The sequence below is a fragment of the Diabrotica virgifera genome, chromosome 2, assembly GCF_917563875.1.
Source record: "Diabrotica virgifera virgifera chromosome 2, PGI_DIABVI_V3a".
In the NCBI taxonomy this organism is placed as follows: domain Eukaryota; kingdom Metazoa; phylum Arthropoda; class Insecta; order Coleoptera; family Chrysomelidae; genus Diabrotica; species Diabrotica virgifera.
The window spans coordinates 89,227,259-89,250,591 of NC_065444.1; the positions used below are offsets into that span (position 1 = coordinate 89,227,259).

General features: G+C 31.8%; 1 protein-coding gene across 2 annotated transcripts in view; it reads left to right on the top strand.

Moving 5' to 3' along the window:
• Positions 1-22,121, top strand: part of LOC126879553 (uncharacterized) — a 114,571-nt gene extending 92,450 nt beyond the window's left edge. For both annotated transcript variants that reach the window (XM_050642706.1, XM_050642707.1), the window contains 3 exons: positions 19,987-20,022; positions 20,082-20,193; positions 21,880-22,121. In XM_050642706.1, coding sequence (XP_050498663.1) covers positions 19,987-20,022; positions 20,082-20,193; positions 21,880-21,989 — 258 coding nt within the window. In that variant the 3' untranslated portion in view covers positions 21,990-22,121. The remainder of the gene's footprint in view (positions 1-19,986; positions 20,023-20,081; positions 20,194-21,879) is intronic.
• The last annotated feature ends 1,212 nt before the right edge of the window (positions 22,122-23,333 follow it).

A 23,333-nucleotide genomic window follows, 5' to 3' on the forward strand; every position in this document is an offset into this window, starting at 1 on the left:
TTAACTTATCTGCAAAGATTAATCTTTCTTTATTTTATAGGAACATGGGGTTTTACAACACAATAAGGGTAGAGTATGGTGAACAATCGGTGAGGTTTCTCAAGGATTATAATTCATTGATTGTAACCATATAGCCATAGTTTTCCAAGTTGAAGTGTTGTGTTTTCTTTTTACTTCAAACAAAAAGAGATATGTTTTTATACATATCGTCTTTTTTATTACTTAACAACGTAACTCTACAATTCTACGTATTGGTAATGAAAACTAACATTTTGCGTGGAATATATATGGCTAATTAACATTTTCTTTATTTCAGCCCTGAAGAAGTGAATAATCATTCACGAAAACGTTAGGCCGTACAATTGATACGCATTGAGTTTTGGTTTGCAGATTTCCCCAATATTCAAAACTTTACTGTTTAACTTATCTGCAAAGATTAATCTTTCTTTATTTTATAGGAACATGGGGTTTTACAACACAATAAGGGTAGAGTATGGTGAACAATCGGTGAGGTTTCTCAAGGATTATAATTCATTGATTGTAACCATATAGCCATAGTTTTCCAAGTTGAAGTGTTGTGTTTTCTTTTTACTTCAAACAAAAAGAGATATGTTTTTATACATATCGTCTTTTTTATTACTTAACAACGTAACTCTACAATTCTACGTATTGGTAATGAAAACTAACATTTTGCGTGGAATATATATGGCTAATTAACATTTTCTTTATTTCAGCCCTGAAGAAGTGAATAATCATTCACGAAAACGTTAGGCCGTACAATTGATACGCATTGAGTTTTGGTTTGCAGATTTCCCCAATATTCAAAACTTTACTGTTTAACTTATCTGCAAGGATTAATCTTTCTTTATTTTATAGGAACATGGGGTTTTACAACACAATAAGGGTAGAGTATGGTGAACAATCGGTGAGGTTTCTCAAGGATTATAATTCATTGATTGTAACCATATAGCCATAGTTTTCCAAGTTGAAGTGTTGTGTTTTCTTTTTACTTCAAACAAAAAGAGATATGTTTTTATACATATCGTCTTTTTTATTACTTAACAACGTAACTCTACAATTCTACGTATTGGTAATGAAAACTAACATTTTGCGTGGAATATATATGGCTAATTAACATTTTCTTTATTTCAGCCCTGAAGAAGTGAATAATCATTCACGAAAACGTTAGGCCGTACAATTGATACGCATTGAGTTTTGGTTTGCAGATTTCCCCAATATTCAAAACTTTACTGTTTAACTTATCTGCAAAGATTAATCTTTCTTTATTTTATAGGAACATGGGGTTTTACAACACAATAAGGGTAGAGTATGGTGAACAATCGGTGAGGTTTCTCAAGGATTATAATTCATTGATTGTAACCATATAGCCATAGTTTTCCAAGTTGAAGTGTTGTGTTTTCTTTTTACTTCAAACAAAAAGAGATATGTTTTTATACATATCGTCTTTTTTATTACTTAACAACGTAACTCTACAATTCTACGTATTGGTAATGAAAACTAACATTTTGCGTGGAATATATATGGCTAATTAACATTTTCTTTATTTCAGCCCTGAAGAAGTGAATAATCATTCACGAAAACGTTAGGCCGTACAATTGATACGCATTGAGTTTTGGTTTGCAGATTTCCCCAATATTAAAAACTTTACTGTTTAACTTATCTGCAAAGATTAATCTTTCTTTATTTTATAGGAACATGGGGTTTTACAACACAATAAGGGTAGAGTATGGTGAACAATCGGTGAGGTTTCTCAAGGATTATAATTCATTGATTGTAACCATATAGCCATAGTTTTCCAAGTTGAAGTGTTGTGTTTTCTTTTTACTTCAAACAAAAAGAGATATGTTTTTATACATATCGTCTTTTTTATTACTTAACAACGTAACTCTACAATTCTACGTATTGGTAATGAAAACTAACATTTTGCGTGGAATATATATGGCTAATTAACATTTTCTTTATTTCAGCCCTGAAGAAGTGAATAATCATTCACGAAAACGTTAGGCCGTACAATTGATACGCATTGAGTTTTGGTTTGCAGATTTCCCCAATATTCAAAACTTTACTGTTTAACTTATCTGCAAAGATTAATCTTTCTTTATTTTATAGGAACATGGGGTTTTACAACACAATAAGGGTAGAGTATGGTGAACAATCGGTGAGGTTTCTCAAGGATTATAATTCATTGATTGTAACCATATAGCCATAGTTTTCCAAGTTGAAGTGTTGTGTTTTCTTTTTACTTCAAACAAAAAGAGATATGTTTTTATACATATCGTCTTTTTTATTACTTAACAACGTAACTCTACAATTCTACGTATTGGTAATGAAAACTAACATTTTGCGTGGAATATATATGGCTAATTAACATTTTCTTTATTTCAGCCCTGAAGAAGTGAATAATCATTCACGAAAACGTTAGGCCGTACAATTGATACGCATTGAGTTTTGGTTTGCAGATTTCCCCAATATTCAAAACTTTACTGTTTAACTTATCTGCAAAGATTAATCTTTCTTTATTTTATAGGAACATGGGGTTTTACAACACAATAAGGGTAGAGTATGGTGAACAATCGGTGAGGTTTCTCAAGGATTATAATTCATTGATTGTAACCATATAGCCATAGTTTTCCAAGTTGAAGTGTTGTGTTTTCTTTTTACTTCAAACAAAAAGAGATATGTTTTTATATATATCGTCTTTTTTATTACTTAACAACGTAACTCTACAATTCTACGTATTGGTAATGAAAACTAACATTTTGCGTGGAATATATATGGCTAATTAACATTTTCTTTATTTCAGCCCTGAAGAAGTGAATAATCATTCACGAAAACGTTAGGCCGTACAATTGATACGCATTGAGTTTTGGTTTGCAGATTTCCCCAATATTCAAAACTTTACTGTTTAACTTATCTGCAAAGATTAATCTTTCTTTATTTTATAGGAACATGGGGTTTTACAACACAATAAGGGTAGAGTATGGTGAACAATCGGTGAGGTTTCTCAAGGATTATAATTCATTGATTGTAACCATATAGCCATAGTTTTCCAAGTTGAAGTGTTGTGTTTTCTTTTTACTTCAAACAAAAAGAGATATGTTTTTATACATATCGTCTTTTTTATTACTTAACAACGTAACTCTACAATTCTACGTATTGGTAATGAAAACTAACATTTTGCGTGGAATATATATGGCTAATTAACATTTTCTTTATTTCAGCCCTGAAGAAGTGAATAATCATTCACGAAAACGTTAGGCCGTACAATTGATACGCATTGAGTTTTGGTTTGCAGATTTCCCCAATATTCAAAACTTTACTGTTTAACTTATCTGCAAAGATTAATCTTTCTTTATTTTATAGGAACATGGGGTTTTACAACACAATAAGGGTAGAGTATGGTGAACAATCGGTGAGGTTTCTCAAGGATTATAATTCATTGATTGTAACCATATAGCCATAGTTTTCCAAGTTGAAGTGTTGTGTTTTCTTTTTACTTCAAACAAAAAGAGATATGTTTTTATACATATCGTCTTTTTTATTACTTAACAACGTAACTCTACAATTCTACGTATTGGTAATGAAAACTAACATTTTGCGTGGAATATATATGGCTAATTAACATTTTCTTTATTTCAGCCCTGAAGAAGTGAATAATCATTCACGAAAACGTTAGGCCGTACAATTGATACGCATTGAGTTTTGGTTGCAGATTTCCCCAATATTCAAAACTTTACTGTTTAACTTATCTGCAAAGATTAATCTTTCTTTATTTTATAGGAACATGGGGTTTTACAACACAATAAGGGTAGAGTATGGTGAACAATCGGTGAGGTTTCTCAAGGATTATAATTCATTGATTGTAACCATATAGCCATAGTTTTCCAAGTTGAAGTGTTGTGTTTTCTTTTTACTTCAAACAAAAAGAGATATGTTTTTATACATATCGTCTTTTTTATTACTTAACAACGTAACTCTACAATTCTACGTATTGGTAATGAAAACTAACATTTTGCGTGGAATATATATGGCTAATTAACATTTTCTTTATTTCAGCCCTGAAGAAGTGAATAATCATTCACGAAAACGTTAGGCCGTACAATTGATACGCATTGAGTTTTGGTTTGCAGATTTCCCCAATATTCAAAACTTTACTGTTTAACTTATCTGCAAAGATTAATCTTTCTTTATTTTATAGGAACATGGGGTTTTACAACACAATAAGGGTAGAGTATGGTGAACAATCGGTGAGGTTTCTCAAGGATTATAATTCATTGATTGTAACCATATAGCCATAGTTTTCCAAGTTGAAGTGTTGTGTTTTCTTTTTACTTCAAACAAAAAGAGATATGTTTTTATACATATCGTCTTTTTTATTACTTAACAACGTAACTCTACAATTCTACGTATTGGTAATGAAAACTAACATTTTGCGTGGAATATATATGGCTAATTAACATTTTCTTTATTTCAGCCCTGAAGAAGTGAATAATCATTCACGAAAACGTTAGGCCGTACAATTGATACGCATTGAGTTTTGGTTTGCAGATTTCCCCAATATTCAAAACTTTACTGTTTAACTTATCTGCAAAGATTAATCTTTCTTTATTTTATAGGAACATGGGGTTTTACAACACAATAAGGGTAGAGTATGGTGAACAATCGGTGAGGTTTCTCAAGGATTATAATTCATTGATTGTAACCATATAGCCATAGTTTTCCAAGTTGAAGTGTTGTGTTTTCTTTTTACTTCAAACAAAAAGAGATATGTTTTTATACATATCGTCTTTTTTATTACTTAACAACGTAACTCTACAATTCTACGTATTGGTAATGAAAACTAACATTTTGCGTGGAATATATATGGCTAATCAACATTTTCTTTATTTCAGCCCTGAAGAAGTGAATAATCATTCACGAAAACGTTAGGCCGTACAATTGATACGCATTGAGTTTTGGTTTGCAGATTTCCCCAATATTCAAAACTTTACTGTTTAACTTATCTGCAAAGATTAATCTTTCTTTATTTTATAGGAACATGGGGTTTTACAACACAATAAGGGTAGAGTATGGTGAACAATCGGTGAGGTTTCTCAAGGATTATAATTCATTGATTGTAACCATATAGCCATAGTTTTCCAAGTTGAAGTGTTGTGTTTTCTTTTTACTTCAAACAAAAAGAGATATGTTTTTATACATATCGTCTTTTTTATTACTTAACAACGTAACTCTACAATTCTACGTATTGGTAATGAAAACTAACATTTTGCGTGGAATATATATGGCTAATTAACATTTTCTTTATTTCAGCCCTGAAGAAGTGAATAATCATTCACGAAAACGTTAGGCCGTACAATTGATACGCATTGAGTTTTGGTTTGCAGATTTCCCCAATATTCAAAACTTTACTGTTTAACTTATCTGCAAAGATTAATCTTTCTTTATTTTATAGGAACATGGGGTTTTACAACACAATAAGGGTAGAGTATGGTGAACAATCGGTGAGGTTTCTCAAGGATTATAATTCATTGATTGTAACCATATAGCCATAGTTTTCCAAGTTGAAGTGTTGTGTTTTCTTTTTACTTCAAACAAAAAGAGATATGTTTTTATACATATCGTCTTTTTTATTACTTAACAACGTAACTCTACAATTCTACGTATTGGTAATGAAAACTAACATTTTGCGTGGAATATATATGCCTAATTAACATTTTCTTTATTTCAGCCCTGAAGAAGTGAATAATCATTCACGAAAACGTTAGGCCGTACAATTGATACGCATTGAGTTTTGGTTTGCAGATTTCCCCAATATTCAAAACTTTACTGTTTAACTTATCTGCAAAGATTAATCTTTCTTTATTTTATAGGAACATGGGGTTTTACAACACAATAAGGGTAGAGTATGGTGAACAATCGGTGAGGTTTCTCAAGGATTATAATTCATTGATTGTAACCATATAGCCATAGTTTTCCAAGTTGAAGTGTTGTGTTTTCTTTTTACTTCAAACAAAAAGAGATATGTTTTTATACATATCGTCTTTTTTATTACTTAACAACGTAACTCTACAATTCTACGTATTGGTAATGAAAACTAACATTTTGCGTGGAATATATATGGCTAATTAACATTTTCTTTATTTCAGCCCTGAAGAAGTGAATAATCATTCACGAAAACGTTAGGCCGTACAATTGATACGCATTGAGTTTTGGTTTGCAGATTTCCCCAATATTCAAAACTTTACTGTTTAACTTATCTGCAAAGATTAATCTTTCTTTATTTTATAGGAACATGGGGTTTTACAACACAATAAGGGTAGAGTATGGTGAACAATCGGTGAGGTTTCTCAAGGATTATAATTCATTGATTGTAACCATATAGCCATAGTTTTCCAAGTTGAAGTGTTGTGTTTTCTTTTTACTTCAAACAAAAAGAGATATGTTTTTATACATATCGTCTTTTTTATTACTTAACAACGTAACTCTACAATTCTACGTATTGGTAATGAAAACTAACATTTTGCGTGGAATATATATGGCTAATTAACATTTTCTTTATTTCAGCCCTGAAGAAGTGAATAATCATTCACGAAAACGTTAGGCCGTACAATTGATACGCATTGAGTTTTGGTTTGCAGATTTCCCCAATATTCAAAACTTTACTGTTTAACTTATCTGCAAAGATTAATCTTTCTTTATTTTATAGGAACATGGGGTTTTACAACACAATAAGGGTAGAGTATGGTGAACAATCGGTGAGGTTTCTCAAGGATTATAATTCATTGATTGTAACCATATAGCCATAGTTTTCCAAGTTGAAGTGTTGTGTTTTCTTTTTACTTCAAACAAAAAGAGATATGTTTTTATACATATCGTCTTTTTTATTACTTAACAACGTAACTCTACAATTCTACGTATTGGTAATGAAAACTAACATTTTGCGTGGAATATATATGGCTAATTAACATTTTCTTTATTTCAGCCCTGAAGAAGTGAATAATCATTCACGAAAACGTTAGGCCGTACAATTGATACGCATTGAGTTTTGGTTTGCAGATTTCCCCAATATTCAAAACTTTACTGTTTAACTTATCTGCAAAGATTAATCTTTCTTTATTTTATAGGAACATGGGGTTTTACAACACAATAAGGGTAGAGTATGGTGAACAATCGGTGAGGTTTCTCAAGGATTATAATTCATTGATTGTAACCATATAGCCATAGTTTTCCAAGTTGAAGTGTTGTGTTTTCTTTTTACTTCAAACAAAAAGAGATATGTTTTTATACATATCGTCTTTTTTATTACTTAACAACGTAACTCTACAATTCTACGTATTGGTAATGAAAACTAACATTTTGCGTGGAATATATATGGCTAATTAACATTTTCTTTATTTCAGCCCTGAAGAAGTGAATAATCATTCACGAAAACGTTAGGCCGTACAATTGATACGCATTGAGTTTTGGTTTGCAGATTTCCCCAATATTCAAAACTTTACTGTTTAACTTATCTGCAAAGATTAATCTTTCTTTATTTTATAGGAACATGGGGTTTTACAACACAATAAGGGTAGAGTATGGTGAACAATCGGTGAGGTTTCTCAAGGATTATAATTCATTGATTGTAACCATATAGCCATAGTTTTCCAAGTTGAAGTGTTGTGTTTTCTTTTTACTTCAAACAAAAAGAGATATGTTTTTATACATATCGTCTTTTTTATTACTTAACAACGTAACTCTACAATTCTACGTATTGGTAATGAAAACTAACATTTTGCGTGGAATATATATGGCTAATTAACATTTTCTTTATTTCAGCCCTGAAGAAGTGAATAATCATTCACGAAAACGTTAGGCCGTACAATTGATACGCATTGAGTTTTGGTTTGCAGATTTCCCCAATATTCAAAACTTTACTGTTTAACTTATCTGCAAAGATTAATCTTTCTTTATTTTATAGGAACATGGGGTTTTACAACACAATAAGGGTAGAGTATGGTGAACAATCGGTGAGGTTTCTCAAGGATTATAATTCATTGATTGTAACCATATAGCCATAGTTTTCCAAGTTGAAGTGTTGTGTTTTCTTTTTACTTCAAACAAAAAGAGATATGTTTTTATACATATCGTCTTTTTTATTACTTAACAACGTAACTCTACAATTCTACGTATTGGTAATGAAAACTAACATTTTGCGTGGAATATATATGGCTAATTAACATTTTCTTTATTTCAGCCCTGAAGAAGTGAATAATCATTCACGAAAACGTTAGGCCGTACAATTGATACGCATTGAGTTTTGGTTTGCAGATTTCCCCAATATTCAAAACTTTACTGTTTAACTTATCTGCAAAGATTAATCTTTCTTTATTTTATAGGAACATGGGGTTTTACAACACAATAAGGGTAGAGTATGGTGAACAATCGGTGAGGTTTCTCAAGGATTATAATTCATTGATTGTAACCATATAGCCATAGTTTTCCAAGTTGAAGTGTTGTGTTTTCTTTTTACTTCAAACAAAAAGAGATATGTTTTTATACATATCGTCTTTTTTATTACTTAACAACGTAACTCTACAATTCTACGTATTGGTAATGAAAACTAACATTTTGCGTGGAATATATATGGCTAATTAACATTTTCTTTATTTCAGCCCTGAAGAAGTGAATAATCATTCACGAAAACGTTAGGCCGTACAATTGATACGCATTGAGTTTTGGTTTGCAGATTTCCCCAATATTCAAAACTTTACTGTTTAACTTATCTGCAAAGATTAATCTTTCTTTATTTTATAGGAACATGGGGTTTTACAACACAATAAGGGTAGAGTATGGTGAACAATCGGTGAGGTTTCTCAAGGATTATAATTCATTGATTGTAACCATATAGCCATAGTTTTCCAAGTTGAAGTGTTGTGTTTTCTTTTTACTTCAAACAAAAAGAGATATGTTTTTATACATATCGTCTTTTTTATTACTTAACAACGTAACTCTACAATTCTACGTATTGGTAATGAAAACTAACATTTTGCGTGGAATATATATGGCTAATTAACATTTTCTTTATTTCAGCCCTGAAGAAGTGAATAATCATTCACGAAAACGTTAGGCCGTACAATTGATACGCATTGAGTTTTGGTTTGCAGATTTCCCCAATATTCAAAACTTTACTGTTTAACTTATCTGCAAAGATTAATCTTTCTTTATTTTATAGGAACATGGGGTTTTACAACACAATAAGGGTAGAGTATGGTGAACAATCGGTGAGGTTTCTCAAGGATTATAATTCATTGATTGTAACCATATAGCCATAGTTTTCCAAGTTGAAGTGTTGTGTTTTCTTTTTACTTCAAACAAAAAGAGATATGTTTTTATACATATCGTCTTTTTTATTACTTAACAACGTAACTCTACAATTCTACGTATTGGTAATGAAAACTAACATTTTGCGTGGAATATATATGGCTAATTAACATTTTCTTTATTTCAGCCCTGAAGAAGTGAATAATCATTCACGAAAACGTTAGGCCGTACAATTGATACGCATTGAGTTTTGGTTTGCAGATTTCCCCAATATTCAAAACTTTACTGTTTAACTTATCTGCAAAGATTAATCTTTCTTTATTTTATAGGAACATGGGGTTTTACAACACAATAAGGGTAGAGTATGGTGAACAATCGGTGAGGTTTCTCAAGGATTATAATTCATTGATTGTAACCATATAGCCATAGTTTTCCAAGTTGAAGTGTTGTGTTTTCTTTTTACTTCAAACAAAAAGAGATATGTTTTTATACATATCGTCTTTTTTATTACTTAACAACGTAACTCTACAATTCTACGTATTGGTAATGAAAACTAACATTTTGCGTGGAATATATATGGCTAATTAACATTTTCTTTATTTCAGCCCTGAAGAAGTGAATAATCATTCACGAAAACGTTAGGCCGTACAATTGATACGCATTGAGTTTTGGTTTGCAGATTTCCCCAATATTCAAAACTTTACTGTTTAACTTATCTGCAAAGATTAATCTTTCTTTATTTTATAGGAACATGGGGTTTTACAACACAATAAGGGTAGAGTATGGTGAACAATCGGTGAGGTTTCTCAAGGATTATAATTCATTGATTGTAACCATATAGCCATAGTTTTCCAAGTTGAAGTGTTGTGTTTTCTTTTTACTTCAAACAAAAAGAGATATGTTTTTATACATATCGTCTTTTTTATTACTTAACAACGTAACTCTACAATTCTACGTATTGGTAATGAAAACTAACATTTTGCGTGGAATATATATGGCTAATTAACATTTTCTTTATTTCAGCCCTGAAGAAGTGAATAATCATTCACGAAAACGTTAGGCCGTACAATTGATACGCATTGAGTTTTGGTTTGCAGATTTCCCCAATATTCAAAACTTTACTGTTTAACTTATCTGCAAAGATTAATCTTTCTTTATTTTATAGGAACATGGGGTTTTACAACACAATAAGGGTAGAGTATGGTGAACAATCGGTGAGGTTTCTCAAGGATTATAATTCATTGATTGTAACCATATAGCCATAGTTTTCCAAGTTGAAGTGTTGTGTTTTCTTTTTACTTCAAACAAAAAGAGATATGTTTTTATACATATCGTCTTTTTTATTACTTAACAACGTAACTCTACAATTCTACGTATTGGTAATGAAAACTAACATTTTGCGTGGAATATATATGGCTAATCAACATTTTCTTTATTTCAGCCCTGAAGAAGTGAATAATCATTCACGAAAACGTTAGGCCGTACAATTGATACGCATTGAGTTTTGGTTTGCAGATTTCCCCAATATTCAAAACTTTACTGTTTAACTTATCTGCAAAGATTAATCTTTCTTTATTTTATAGGAACATGGGGTTTTACAACACAATAAGGGTAGAGTATGGTGAACAATCGGTGAGGTTTCTCAAGGATTATAATTCATTGATTGTAACCATATAGCCATAGTTTTCCAAGTTGAAGTGTTGTGTTTTCTTTTTACTTCAAACAAAAAGAGATATGTTTTTATACATATCGTCTTTTTTATTACTTAACAACGTAACTCTACAATTCTACGTATTGGTAATGAAAACTAACATTTTGCGTGGAATATATATGGCTAATTAACATTTTCTTTATTTCAGCCCTGAAGAAGTGAATAATCATTCACGAAAACGTTAGGCCGTACAATTGATACGCATTGAGTTTTGGTTTGCAGATTTCCCCAATATTCAAAACTTTACTGTTTAACTTATCTGCAAAGATTAATCTTTCTTTATTTTATAGGAACATGGGGTTTTACAACACAATAAGGGTAGAGTATGGTGAACAATCGGTGAGGTTTCTCAAGGATTATAATTCATTGATTGTAACCATATAGCCATAGTTTTCCAAGTTGAAGTGTTGTGTTTTCTTTTTACTTCAAACAAAAAGAGATATGTTTTTATACATATCGTCTTTTTTATTACTTAACAACGTAACTCTACAATTCTACGTATTGGTAATGAAAACTAACATTTTGCGTGGAATATATATGCCTAATTAACATTTTCTTTATTTCAGCCCTGAAGAAGTGAATAATCATTCACGAAAACGTTAGGCCGTACAATTGATACGCATTGAGTTTTGGTTTGCAGATTTCCCCAATATTCAAAACTTTACTGTTTAACTTATCTGCAAAGATTAATCTTTCTTTATTTTATAGGAACATGGGGTTTTACAACACAATAAGGGTAGAGTATGGTGAACAATCGGTGAGGTTTCTCAAGGATTATAATTCATTGATTGTAACCATATAGCCATAGTTTTCCAAGTTGAAGTGTTGTGTTTTCTTTTTACTTCAAACAAAAAGAGATATGTTTTTATACATATCGTCTTTTTTATTACTTAACAACGTAACTCTACAATTCTACGTATTGGTAATGAAAACTAACATTTTGCGTGGAATATATATGGCTAATTAACATTTTCTTTATTTCAGCCCTGAAGAAGTGAATAATCATTCACGAAAACGTTAGGCCGTACAATTGATACGCATTGAGTTTTGGTTTGCAGATTTCCCCAATATTCAAAACTTTACTGTTTAACTTATCTGCAAAGATTAATCTTTCTTTATTTTATAGGAACATGGGGTTTTACAACACAATAAGGGTAGAGTATGGTGAACAATCGGTGAGGTTTCTCAAGGATTATAATTCATTGATTGTAACCATATAGCCATAGTTTTCCAAGTTGAAGTGTTGTGTTTTCTTTTTACTTCAAACAAAAAGAGATATGTTTTTATACATATCGTCTTTTTTATTACTTAACAACGTAACTCTACAATTCTACGTATTGGTAATGAAAACTAACATTTTGCGTGGAATATATATGGCTAATTAACATTTTCTTTATTTCAGCCCTGAAGAAGTGAATAATCATTCACGAAAACGTTAGGCCGTACAATTGATACGCATTGAGTTTTGGTTTGCAGATTTCCCCAATATTCAAAACTTTACTGTTTAACTTATCTGCAAAGATTAATCTTTCTTTATTTTATAGGAACATGGGGTTTTACAACACAATAAGGGTAGAGTATGGTGAACAATCGGTGAGGTTTCTCAAGGATTATAATTCATTGATTGTAACCATATAGCCATAGTTTTCCAAGTTGAAGTGTTGTGTTTTCTTTTTACTTCAAACAAAAAGAGATATGTTTTTATACATATCGTCTTTTTTATTACTTAACAACGTAACTCTACAATTCTACGTATTGGTAATGAAAACTAACATTTTGCGTGGAATATATATGGCTAATTAACATTTTCTTTATTTCAGCCCTGAAGAAGTGAATAATCATTCACGAAAACGTTAGGCCGTACAATTGATACGCATTGAGTTTTGGTTTGCAGATTTCCCCAATATTCAAAACTTTACTGTTTAACTTATCTGCAAAGATTAATCTTTCTTTATTTTATAGGAACATGGGGTTTTACAACACAATAAGGGTAGAGTATGGTGAACAATCGGTGAGGTTTCTCAAGGATTATAATTCATTGATTGTAACCATATAGCCATAGTTTTCCAAGTTGAAGTGTTGTGTTTTCTTTTTACTTCAAACAAAAAGAGATATGTTTTTATACATATCGTCTTTTTTATTACTTAACAACGTAACTCTACAATTCTACGTATTGGTAATGAAAACTAACATTTTGCGTGGAATATATATGGCTAATTAACATTTTCTTTATTTCAGCCCTGAAGAAGTGAATAATCATTCACGAAAACGTTAGGCCGTACAATTGATACGCATTGAGTTTTGGTTTGCAGATTTCCCCAATATTCAAAACTTTACTGTTTAACTTATCTGCAAAGATTAATCTTTCTTTATTTTATAGGAACATGGGGTTTTACAACACAATAAGGGTAGAGTATGGTGAACAATCGGTGAGGTTTCTCAAGGATTATAATTCATTGATTGTAACCATATAGCCATAGTTTTCCAAGTTGAAGTGTTGTGTTTTCTTTTTACTTCAAACAAAAAGAGATATGTTTTTATACATATCGTCTTTTTTATTACTTAACAACGTAACTCTACAATTCTACGTATTGGTAATGAAAACTAACATTTTGCGTGGAATATATATGGCTAATTAACATTTTCTTTATTTCAGCCCTGAAGAAGTGAATAATCATTCACGAAAACGTTAGGCCGTACAATTGATACGCATTGAGTTTTGGTTTGCAGATTTCCCCAATATTCAAAACTTTACTGTTTAACTTATCTGCAAAGATTAATCTTTCTTTATTTTATAGGAACATGGGGTTTTACAACACAATAAGGGTAGAGTATGGTGAACAATCGGTGAGGTTTCTCAAGGATTATAATTCATTGATTGTAACCATATAGCCATAGTTTTCCAAGTTGAAGTGTTGTGTTTTCTTTTTACTTCAAACAAAAAGAGATATGTTTTTATACATATCGTCTTTTTTATTACTTAACAACGTAACTCTACAATTCTACGTATTGGTAATGAAAACTAACATTTTGCGTGGAATATATATGGCTAATTAACATTTTCTTTATTTCAGCCCTGAAGAAGTGAATAATCATTCACGAAAACGTTAGGCCGTACAATTGATACGCATTGAGTTTTGGTTTGCAGATTTCCCCAATATTCAAAACTTTACTGTTTAACTTATCTGCAAAGATTAATCTTTCTTTATTTTATAGGAACATGGGGTTTTACAACACAATAAGGGTAGAGTATGGTGAACAATCGGTGAGGTTTCTCAAGGATTATAATTCATTGATTGTAACCATATAGCCATAGTTTTCCAAGTTGAAGTGTTGTGTTTTCTTTTTACTTCAAACAAAAAGAGATATGTTTTTATACATATCGTCTTTTTTATTACTTAACAACGTAACTCTACAATTCTACGTATTGGTAATGAAAACTAACATTTTGCGTGGAATATATATGGCTAATTAACATTTTCTTTATTTCAGCCCTGAAGAAGTGAATAATCATTCACGAAAACGTTAGGCCGTACAATTGATACGCATTGAGTTTTGGTTTGCAGATTTCCCCAATATTCAAAACTTTACTGTTTAACTTATCTGCAAAGATTAATCTTTCTTTATTTTATAGGAACATGGGGTTTTACAACACAATAAGGGTAGAGTATGGTGAACAATCGGTGAGGTTTCTCAAGGATTATAATTCATTGATTGTAACCATATAGCCATAGTTTTCCAAGTTGAAGTGTTGTGTTTTCTTTTTACTTCAAACAAAAAGAGATATGTTTTTATACATATCGTCTTTTTTATTACTTAACAACGTAACTCTACAATTCTACGTATTGGTAATGAAAACTAACATTTTGCGTGGAATATATATGGCTAATTAACATTTTCTTTATTTCAGCCCTGAAGAAGTGAATAATCATTCACGAAAACGTTAGGCCGTACAATTGATACGCATTGAGTTTTGGTTTGCAGATTTCCCCAATATTCAAAACTTTACTGTTTAACTTATCTGCAAAGATTAATCTTTCTTTATTTTATAGGAACATGGGGTTTTACAACACAATAAGGGTAGAGTATGGTGAACAATCGGTGAGGTTTCTCAAGGATTATAATTCATTGATTGTAACCATATAGCCATAGTTTTCCAAGTTGAAGTGTTGTGTTTTCTTTTTACTTCAAACAAAAAGAGATATGTTTTTATACATATCGTCTTTTTTATTACTTAACAACGTAACTCTACAATTCTACGTATTGGTAATGAAAACTAACATTTTGCGTGGAATATATATGGCTAATTAACATTTTCTTTATTTCAGCCCTGAAGAAGTGAATAATCATTCACGAAAACGTTAGGCCGTACAATTGATACGCATTGAGTTTTGGTTTGCAGATTTCCCCAATATTCAAAACTTTACTGTTTAACTTATCTGCAAAGATTAATCTTTCTTTATTTTATAGGAACATGGGGTTTTACAACACAATAAGGGTAGAGTATGGTGAACAATCGGTGAGGTTTCTCAAGGATTATAATTCATTGATTGTAACCATATAGCCATAGTTTTCCAAGTTGAAGTGTTGTGTTTTCTTTTTACTTCAAACAAAAAGAGATATGTTTTTATACATATCGTCTTTTTTATTACTTAACAACGTAACTCTACAATTCTACGTATTGGTAATGAAAACTAACATTTTGCGTGGAATATATATGGCTAATTAACATTTTCTTTATTTCAGCCCTGAAGAAGTGAATAATCATTCACGAAAACGTTAGGCCGTACAATTGATACGCATTGAGTTTTGGTTTGCAGATTTCCCCAATATTCAAAACTTTACTGTTTAACTTATCTGCAAAGATTAATCTTTCTTTATTTTATAGGAACATGGGGTTTTACAACACAATAAGGGTAGAGTATGGTGAACAATCGGTGAGGTTTCTCAAGGATTATAATTCATTGATTGTAACCATATAGCCATAGTTTTCCAAGTTGAAGTGTTGTGTTTTCTTTTTACTTCAAACAAAAAGAGATATGTTTTTATACATATCGTCTTTTTTATTACTTAACAACGTAACTCTACAATTCTACGTATTGGTAATGAAAACTAACATTTTGCGTGGAATATATATGGCTAATTAACATTTTCTTTATTTCAGCCCTGAAGAAGTGAATAATCATTCACGAAAACGTTAGGCCGTACAATTGATACGCATTGAGTTTTGGTTTGCAGATTTCCCCAATATTCAAAACTTTACTATATATATATATATATATATATATATATATATATATATATATATATATATATATATATATATATATATATATATATATATATATAAACACTTTTCGAGTTTCGGTGGGTTGGAGTCAATAAAAGGGGGCTGTTAGAATACTATTTTTTATTACTCGAGCTTTCGAATGTGTTTACATTCATTTTCAAGAGCTAAAAAGTAACTGATAAAGTGGAAACAAAGATCATGTAAAAATATAACTCACCAGATAAATCTAGATTGGTATTAAAACTTGCTAGCATTAATCCATATAAATAAGAGGATATATATATATATATATATATATATATATATATATATATATATATATATAGTGATATTCAAAGATCGGTGTGCTCAAAGCAATTGATTAGATAATTAATTAATTAATTAAATTTAATTTTAATGATGCACTTATGATTTAATCACACTATTTAATGCTCTAATCTCAGGGTTTTATATTCTCGTGCTTCAATATCTCCTTTGCTTTACATATGATAAATAAGGTCAAAGACTAACGGAATAAAACACATATATGGTACAAAAACATCTATTGAAATAAATTCACCCTCAAAATATCCTCTAAAAATAATATCTCCTATTCTGATTATTGAAATACTCCTACCACTATCTAAAGTACTTATTGAAATTTGCGTTATGAATAATTCTACAAAAAAAATAAAACTGTCTCTCGGATGATGAGTTGTCCAAATTCTTGTCTCTGGTCGCCTACAATTTACTCTTAGCAGCCCCCTATGTAGTCAGCAATCTCGCAACAAACTATTGCAAGCCTATTGTCATCAATGACCCCCTTCAGATGCACGTATCGTTCAAAAAACCATGCTAGCCTTTTCTCCTCTCAATAAACTGAATCTATTTCTCGTTCCGGCATGCAACGGTGACTCTTGGAATATAAGTAGAACAATATAACTTACAATGCTTTACGTGATGAGCCTCCGTCAGGACACTTATTTCAACAAACTCACAGCTATTCATTTATCTGCCTTACTACTTCAGGAGACTCTCAGAGATCACCACTATTCGACTTGACGATCATTTAACAACTATCATCTAGAATCCCATTCGTTTAAAGGCCAGCACTAAACAGTAACGTTGAAAAATTTATTCTACCGTAAAATTAAATTATGTAAAAAATTATGAAAGTCCACTGACAACGATTCCCAAGAATTAAATTCCAAATTGTCAATGTCAGATCCAAAACCAACTTTTCCTACCATTCTAAATTTCCTAAAACTAATTACATGCCAATCGGTTTTTAAGGAGATTACATTCATTTAAATTTCTAAATACAATTGTTCCCTAACCCGGTCTCATTGTCCAAACACATAACCACTTCCTTATCATACTAACTGTACAAAGAAAATACTTAATCCCTATTTAAATTTTGTTTACCTACGGCCATCCAAAGATAATTGACTTTCATTTCTTCGAAATGAATTTTGGTATATTTTTATTATATGTTTTAACTTTTCTAAAATATTAAGATCGAAACCATATTAATTCAAATTTTACATATCTTAACAACTCCCCGCCATTTGATTTGCCGAAAAACTCTGTTATTTATTTAAATGACACAAGTTTTTTTTAGGATCAAATTATTCCATTATGTTACCAAACTCTACTCATGATACTTATAAATGTCGTGAATGTTAAAAATACCCCGTATCTTGCCTGTCTCTATATGCGCTAATTCATAACTATTTACCCCATTTTCCGTATTGACCCTATATGGACCTTCAAATACCGGCATCAATTTAGCACAAATACCATTTTGTAAATTGGACACCCTTAGTGCCCTCACTAAAACTTTATCCCCTTTCTGGAATGTAACCGGCCTTCTTCTTCGGGTCCTCTCTTGCCTTTGGAGATATTTCTCTCCACTTCGTCTCAATCTTCGTTGAACCACCTCGATCACTTCTTCGTATTGTCTGGGGGCGGTGTCTTCCCACGGTCTCGTAGGCATTGTTCCTTTCATTACATATAAAGGCGTCTCCTTGGTAACCGTATTTGGTGCACAGTTCAAATACGTCTCTATTTCAAACACTTTTCTGTCCCAATGTCGATGATGTTCTTCCGCAGCAATTCTTAGAAATTTTGTGACTTCTTGTATAAAACGCTCTGATGGGTTGCTCTGTGGATGTCGGATGCTTACAAATTTTGTATTTATGCCTCTCTCTCTTAATTCCCCTTTAAAACGGTCGTTCCTAAAGTATGTTGCATTGTCCAACAAAATATTGTCTGGTCTTCCCACTGTTTCGATAAAATCGTCTATCTTCCGAAGTATTTCAGCTCCTTTCGTGGTTCTACATGGGTACAGTTTTAAATACTTTGAAAAAACATCCACCATAACTAATATGTGTTTATTCCTCTGTGTTGTTGTTATTAAATCGCTCAACATATCAATGGCGACAATATCCAGTTTCTTCCGAGCTATGACGTTTTTTGTGATGTTTTCGTTTTTGAAATTCTTACTTTTACACTTTTGGCATGTCTCGCAATTTCGAGTCATCTCTTTGGCTATTGTATAGTCCTTTCGACAAATGTAGTTCTCCCTGAACATAAGCCACACCTTCCTGCTTCCAATGTGTCCGTTGTCACAATGTAATTTTGCTAAAACTTCTTTTGCCATCTGTTCCTTGATTACATATAGTTCTCTACCATCGACCCTCTTAAAATATAAGTTATCCTCTTGTTCGACCCTTTGCTTTTCTCTTTCATCCAGTTGTTCCTGATTTTCCCTGATCTGAGCCAAAGAAAATAAGCCTGCTTCTTCTCTCATTATGTTCATGCCAACGTGGAGAGTTTTGTGGTCCTCTTTGCGGAATTGTTCATCTCTCGTCAACGCATCAGCCAAGATATTGTCAGTTCCTTTGATATATTTAAATTCAAAATCATACTCTTGAAGTAAAAGAATGCCCCTATGAATTCTATTATTTACCAGCCTATTTTGTTGCCTTGATTTACCAAGTAACCAGGGGAATATTGGGGGACGTAACTGCGGGCCGAAGTATTTTAAATTCATAAATTCATTTTGTTAATATTTAAATGAATAATCACTGCCTCTAGTTGTTCATGAGTAAGATGTTGCAATATATTTTGAACATTGGAATTCTTTGGTACTCCTAATTTTGTAAGTTCGGTTCTCAGATTAAACTGCTTGGATACTCTTATTGGACACTGTAGAAGAATATGGCCTAGATCCTCAATTTTTCCGCATTCACAATAATAATGTTATTTTACTTTTAACTTTATTTTTATAATTACATAAATATTTAATGTCATTTGTATATTTAAAATATACAAAATAAAAGATTCCTTAAAACTGAGTTTCGATAACTCTCATTACACATGTCCTGTATTGGCTCTATTTGTCCTTTATTAAAAGATCCTGTAATAAAGGAACTTTTAACTTAGAGTTTCGATATCTCTCTAATATGTCGCATTAAAGACAAAGTACAAGATTCAACTGAACGAAAATACCATTACTGTTGACATTAGTCGGGGAAGGGTTTTATTTTAATTTGTACGATAGCGAGAGCAACAATAAAATACGCATGTGTCCAAAAGACACTTGTACTTACTATTGAAGGTTAATGTGCTTAAAATAAAATTCCTTTTTTTGCAATTAACTACAAATACTCTTTTTCAGCGATATAATTTCTGCCTATGGGGCCAAGCAGGAGAGGTAAAAAAGCTAATATACTCTTAGATATAAAGATAATTGTTGTAGTTTTTTATTCGTAGTTGGATTCAAATTATAGGATAATTGTACCAAAATTGATGACGTACTTGACTGGTATTGAAAAACAGTATGCTGTGCACTATATTAAATGTAATGAAATGGCTCTCGGTTTGGGTAAGTATCCACAAGTAAATGAGTATATCCTTTTCTAGCGAATTAGTCCACATATTATTCAGTAAAGAGTTACACCATTTTTAACGTCTGGTTTGGGGGGAGGGGGAGTAACCCACTCTGACCTTTCTATGGACAATGTCGCATGAATATCTTTCCAACAGTAAAATTTTTGTTTCAAATTTAATGTAATACATTTTTGTATAGAATATTGTTCACGCTAAACAACTTAGGTTTAGAAATATTGACGAAAAACGTAATTGTTGTGGACCATATAGAACAATTTGGTGTTGAAGGATAACTTTCACTTTGGATGTCTGGGTTTGGGTCTAGCTATATCATACTAATTACACCATTTGGAACTAGCAGAAGGGCCCTCAATATAGCGTTATTTATTAAAAAAATATATAGAATGAATAGATAGAGAGGTCGCTTTGTACAACTGGTCTGTATTATTGCCAAAATTCAACTCTCCGATGTATTGATTATAATATTGACAGTGTACTATTATCGTCAGACTACCAGAAAAAACGAATATATCTTTAGACAGATTAGTAATATCTTTGTTCTATGTTTGTAACTAGGATTTTATTTTGCTTTTACACATTATCAGCTCCTCCTCTTCTTTCATCATCATCATCACGTAGCGCTACAACCCTGGATGGGTCCTGGCTGACTGTACAACTTTCTTCCAATTTGTTTGGTCTTCCATCAACCTAGGGTCAAATGGAATGTACATTTTTCGGAGTTCTGCTTACATGTCATCTCTCCATCGCATTCTGGGATGTCCGAATGGTCTTTTACCTGTAGGAATCTCTTCCCATAATAGTCTTACCTCCAATTCTTTCGGTTTAACCCTTAACTACAGACATCCCAATATTATCACGTAACTACAGACTCCCGGTATTTTTTACCGGTCGTTATAAAATAGAGTCAAAATATAAAGTTAATAATAAAAAACAAAAACGTTTTGCATTATGTGTTTTTATGGAGTCTCTAGATATGGGAAAAATGGTAAAATGAGTGATTTTAATAACATAATACAAGATTTTTGAAGAATAATCTATTAAACCAGAATTTTGGTAACATTTTTGGTCTATTGAAACAAACGGCCATAAATGCTATGGACAAAAATTTAAACTTTTTTTTAACAAATAAACGTAACATAGAATCACAAAGGAAATATAAAACAGCATCCACGAAAATTTTTACATCCATGAAAAAAAATCTGCAAGGGGTAAAATTGTAATAAAATTAAATGGCAATTCCATTTTTGCAAAGTGACCTCAAAATTTTTATCTTCAAATTTAACTTTCATTGAAGGTCCAGGATGTCTTCCACAGTCCATTTCTTTACTTTTTCCCCAAAAACACAAACAAATAATGTAAACATTTCAGATTTACAAATATAGTACTCATATAAAAATACTCCCTTAACACAGACATCCGGTAATTTTTACCGGTTAAGATTTTTGATGTGTACCAGAAAAGAAAATATTGACAATACACAATACACGCTTTGACTAGCATTGTTATACAAACTGCCCGAGAGGTACAGAGACACATGAACTTGTAAGTTGTGAGGTTACCACGAAATCCACATTTTGGGAATGCCCGCCGGTAAAAAATACCGGATGTCTGTAGTTAAGGGTTAATATATCTCTTAAATTTTATACACATTTTTTTACAGCTAATAAGGATCCTGTACAGAAAATATGGGAAATGGAGAAGTGTGCCAACAAAAGAATCAAGGATAATAAAGTAAAAAATGATTACCCTTTCGCTTTTGATACTGTTTAACCTTCCAGCGGACGCAGTGCCGGATTTAGGGTATTTGCGGCCCTAGGCCAAATTACCCCGAGCGGCCCCCGATAACTTCACGATTATGTAATTAAAGCATAAAGACTTAATAATAATTACAATTAAAACGTTTATTTTAATTTTACTTTATAAAATTCGTAATACAAAGTATAACATCCTCCTCCTCCTCTGTCCTTTATCCTTCGTAAGGATGTGGTGACGTTATGGTATTTGACAAATGGTTGCTATCCATTCTTCTCTCTCCTGGGCGCGGTGTGCTGCCTCAGACAGAGAGTAACCGGTGGCGCATTTTATTTGGTCTGACCATCGGAGTGGCGATCTTCCTCGAGTTCTTTTACCCTCTACCTTGCCTTCAACCACCAACCTCTCCATGCCTTCTCTTCGTCTGGTAATGTGTCCAAAGTACCTCAATATATTTTGGTTGATGATGGTGGTACGCCTAGTGTTGATGTCGAGTTCTGATAATATTGAGATATTTGTGCGATGTGATGTCCAGGGTATGCGCATCATTCTACGATATACCCACATTTCAAAGGCCATTATACGTTGTGAGTCGGACTTTTTAATGGTCCAAATTTCTGAAGCATAGGTAGCGATAGGAAAGATAAGCGTCCGTGCCAGGCGCAGTTTCGTGTTCCTGTATATAAAGTATAACATAAATGAATAGAAATGCCTCTAATGTTCTATTTGAATACGGACATAAATAGGTTGAAATATCTTTTTACTAATTAACTAAACTTGGTTTGCAAATTTGGCTAAAACCCCAGGACAGCTCTAACAAATTCTATATTTATATAAATTTCGAAAAAGAACAGAAAGAAAAAAGAAAGAAAGAATATATAAATACTTGGGTCTTACAATTACACAAGATGGAACGTTGGACAAGAATATCCAAGAAAGGTGCACACAAGGAAGGAAAGCTATCGCCAAAGTATCTCCAAAGAAAATAAACGTAACATCTATAACAGCATTGTTAAGAGCATTATAACATACAGCAGCGAAGTTTGGCCACTTAAAGAAAAATCCGAAAATATGCTCAGAACAACTGAAATGGACTTCTGGAGAAGATCTGCTGGTATATCAAGAATACAAAAAATCAGAAATACAAGAATATTGGAGATAATGGATGTAAAGCATACAATAATGGACGATATAAAAACAAAGCAACTAAGATGGTTTGGCCACGTACAACGTATGGAAGAAGACAGATTACCCAAGCAAGTGCTACGATGGGCACCAAAAGGACGGCGGAAGAGAGGAAGACCTAGGAAAAGCTGGATAGAAGGAATCCATAGGGAAATCGGAGAAAGAGGCTTGAACGAA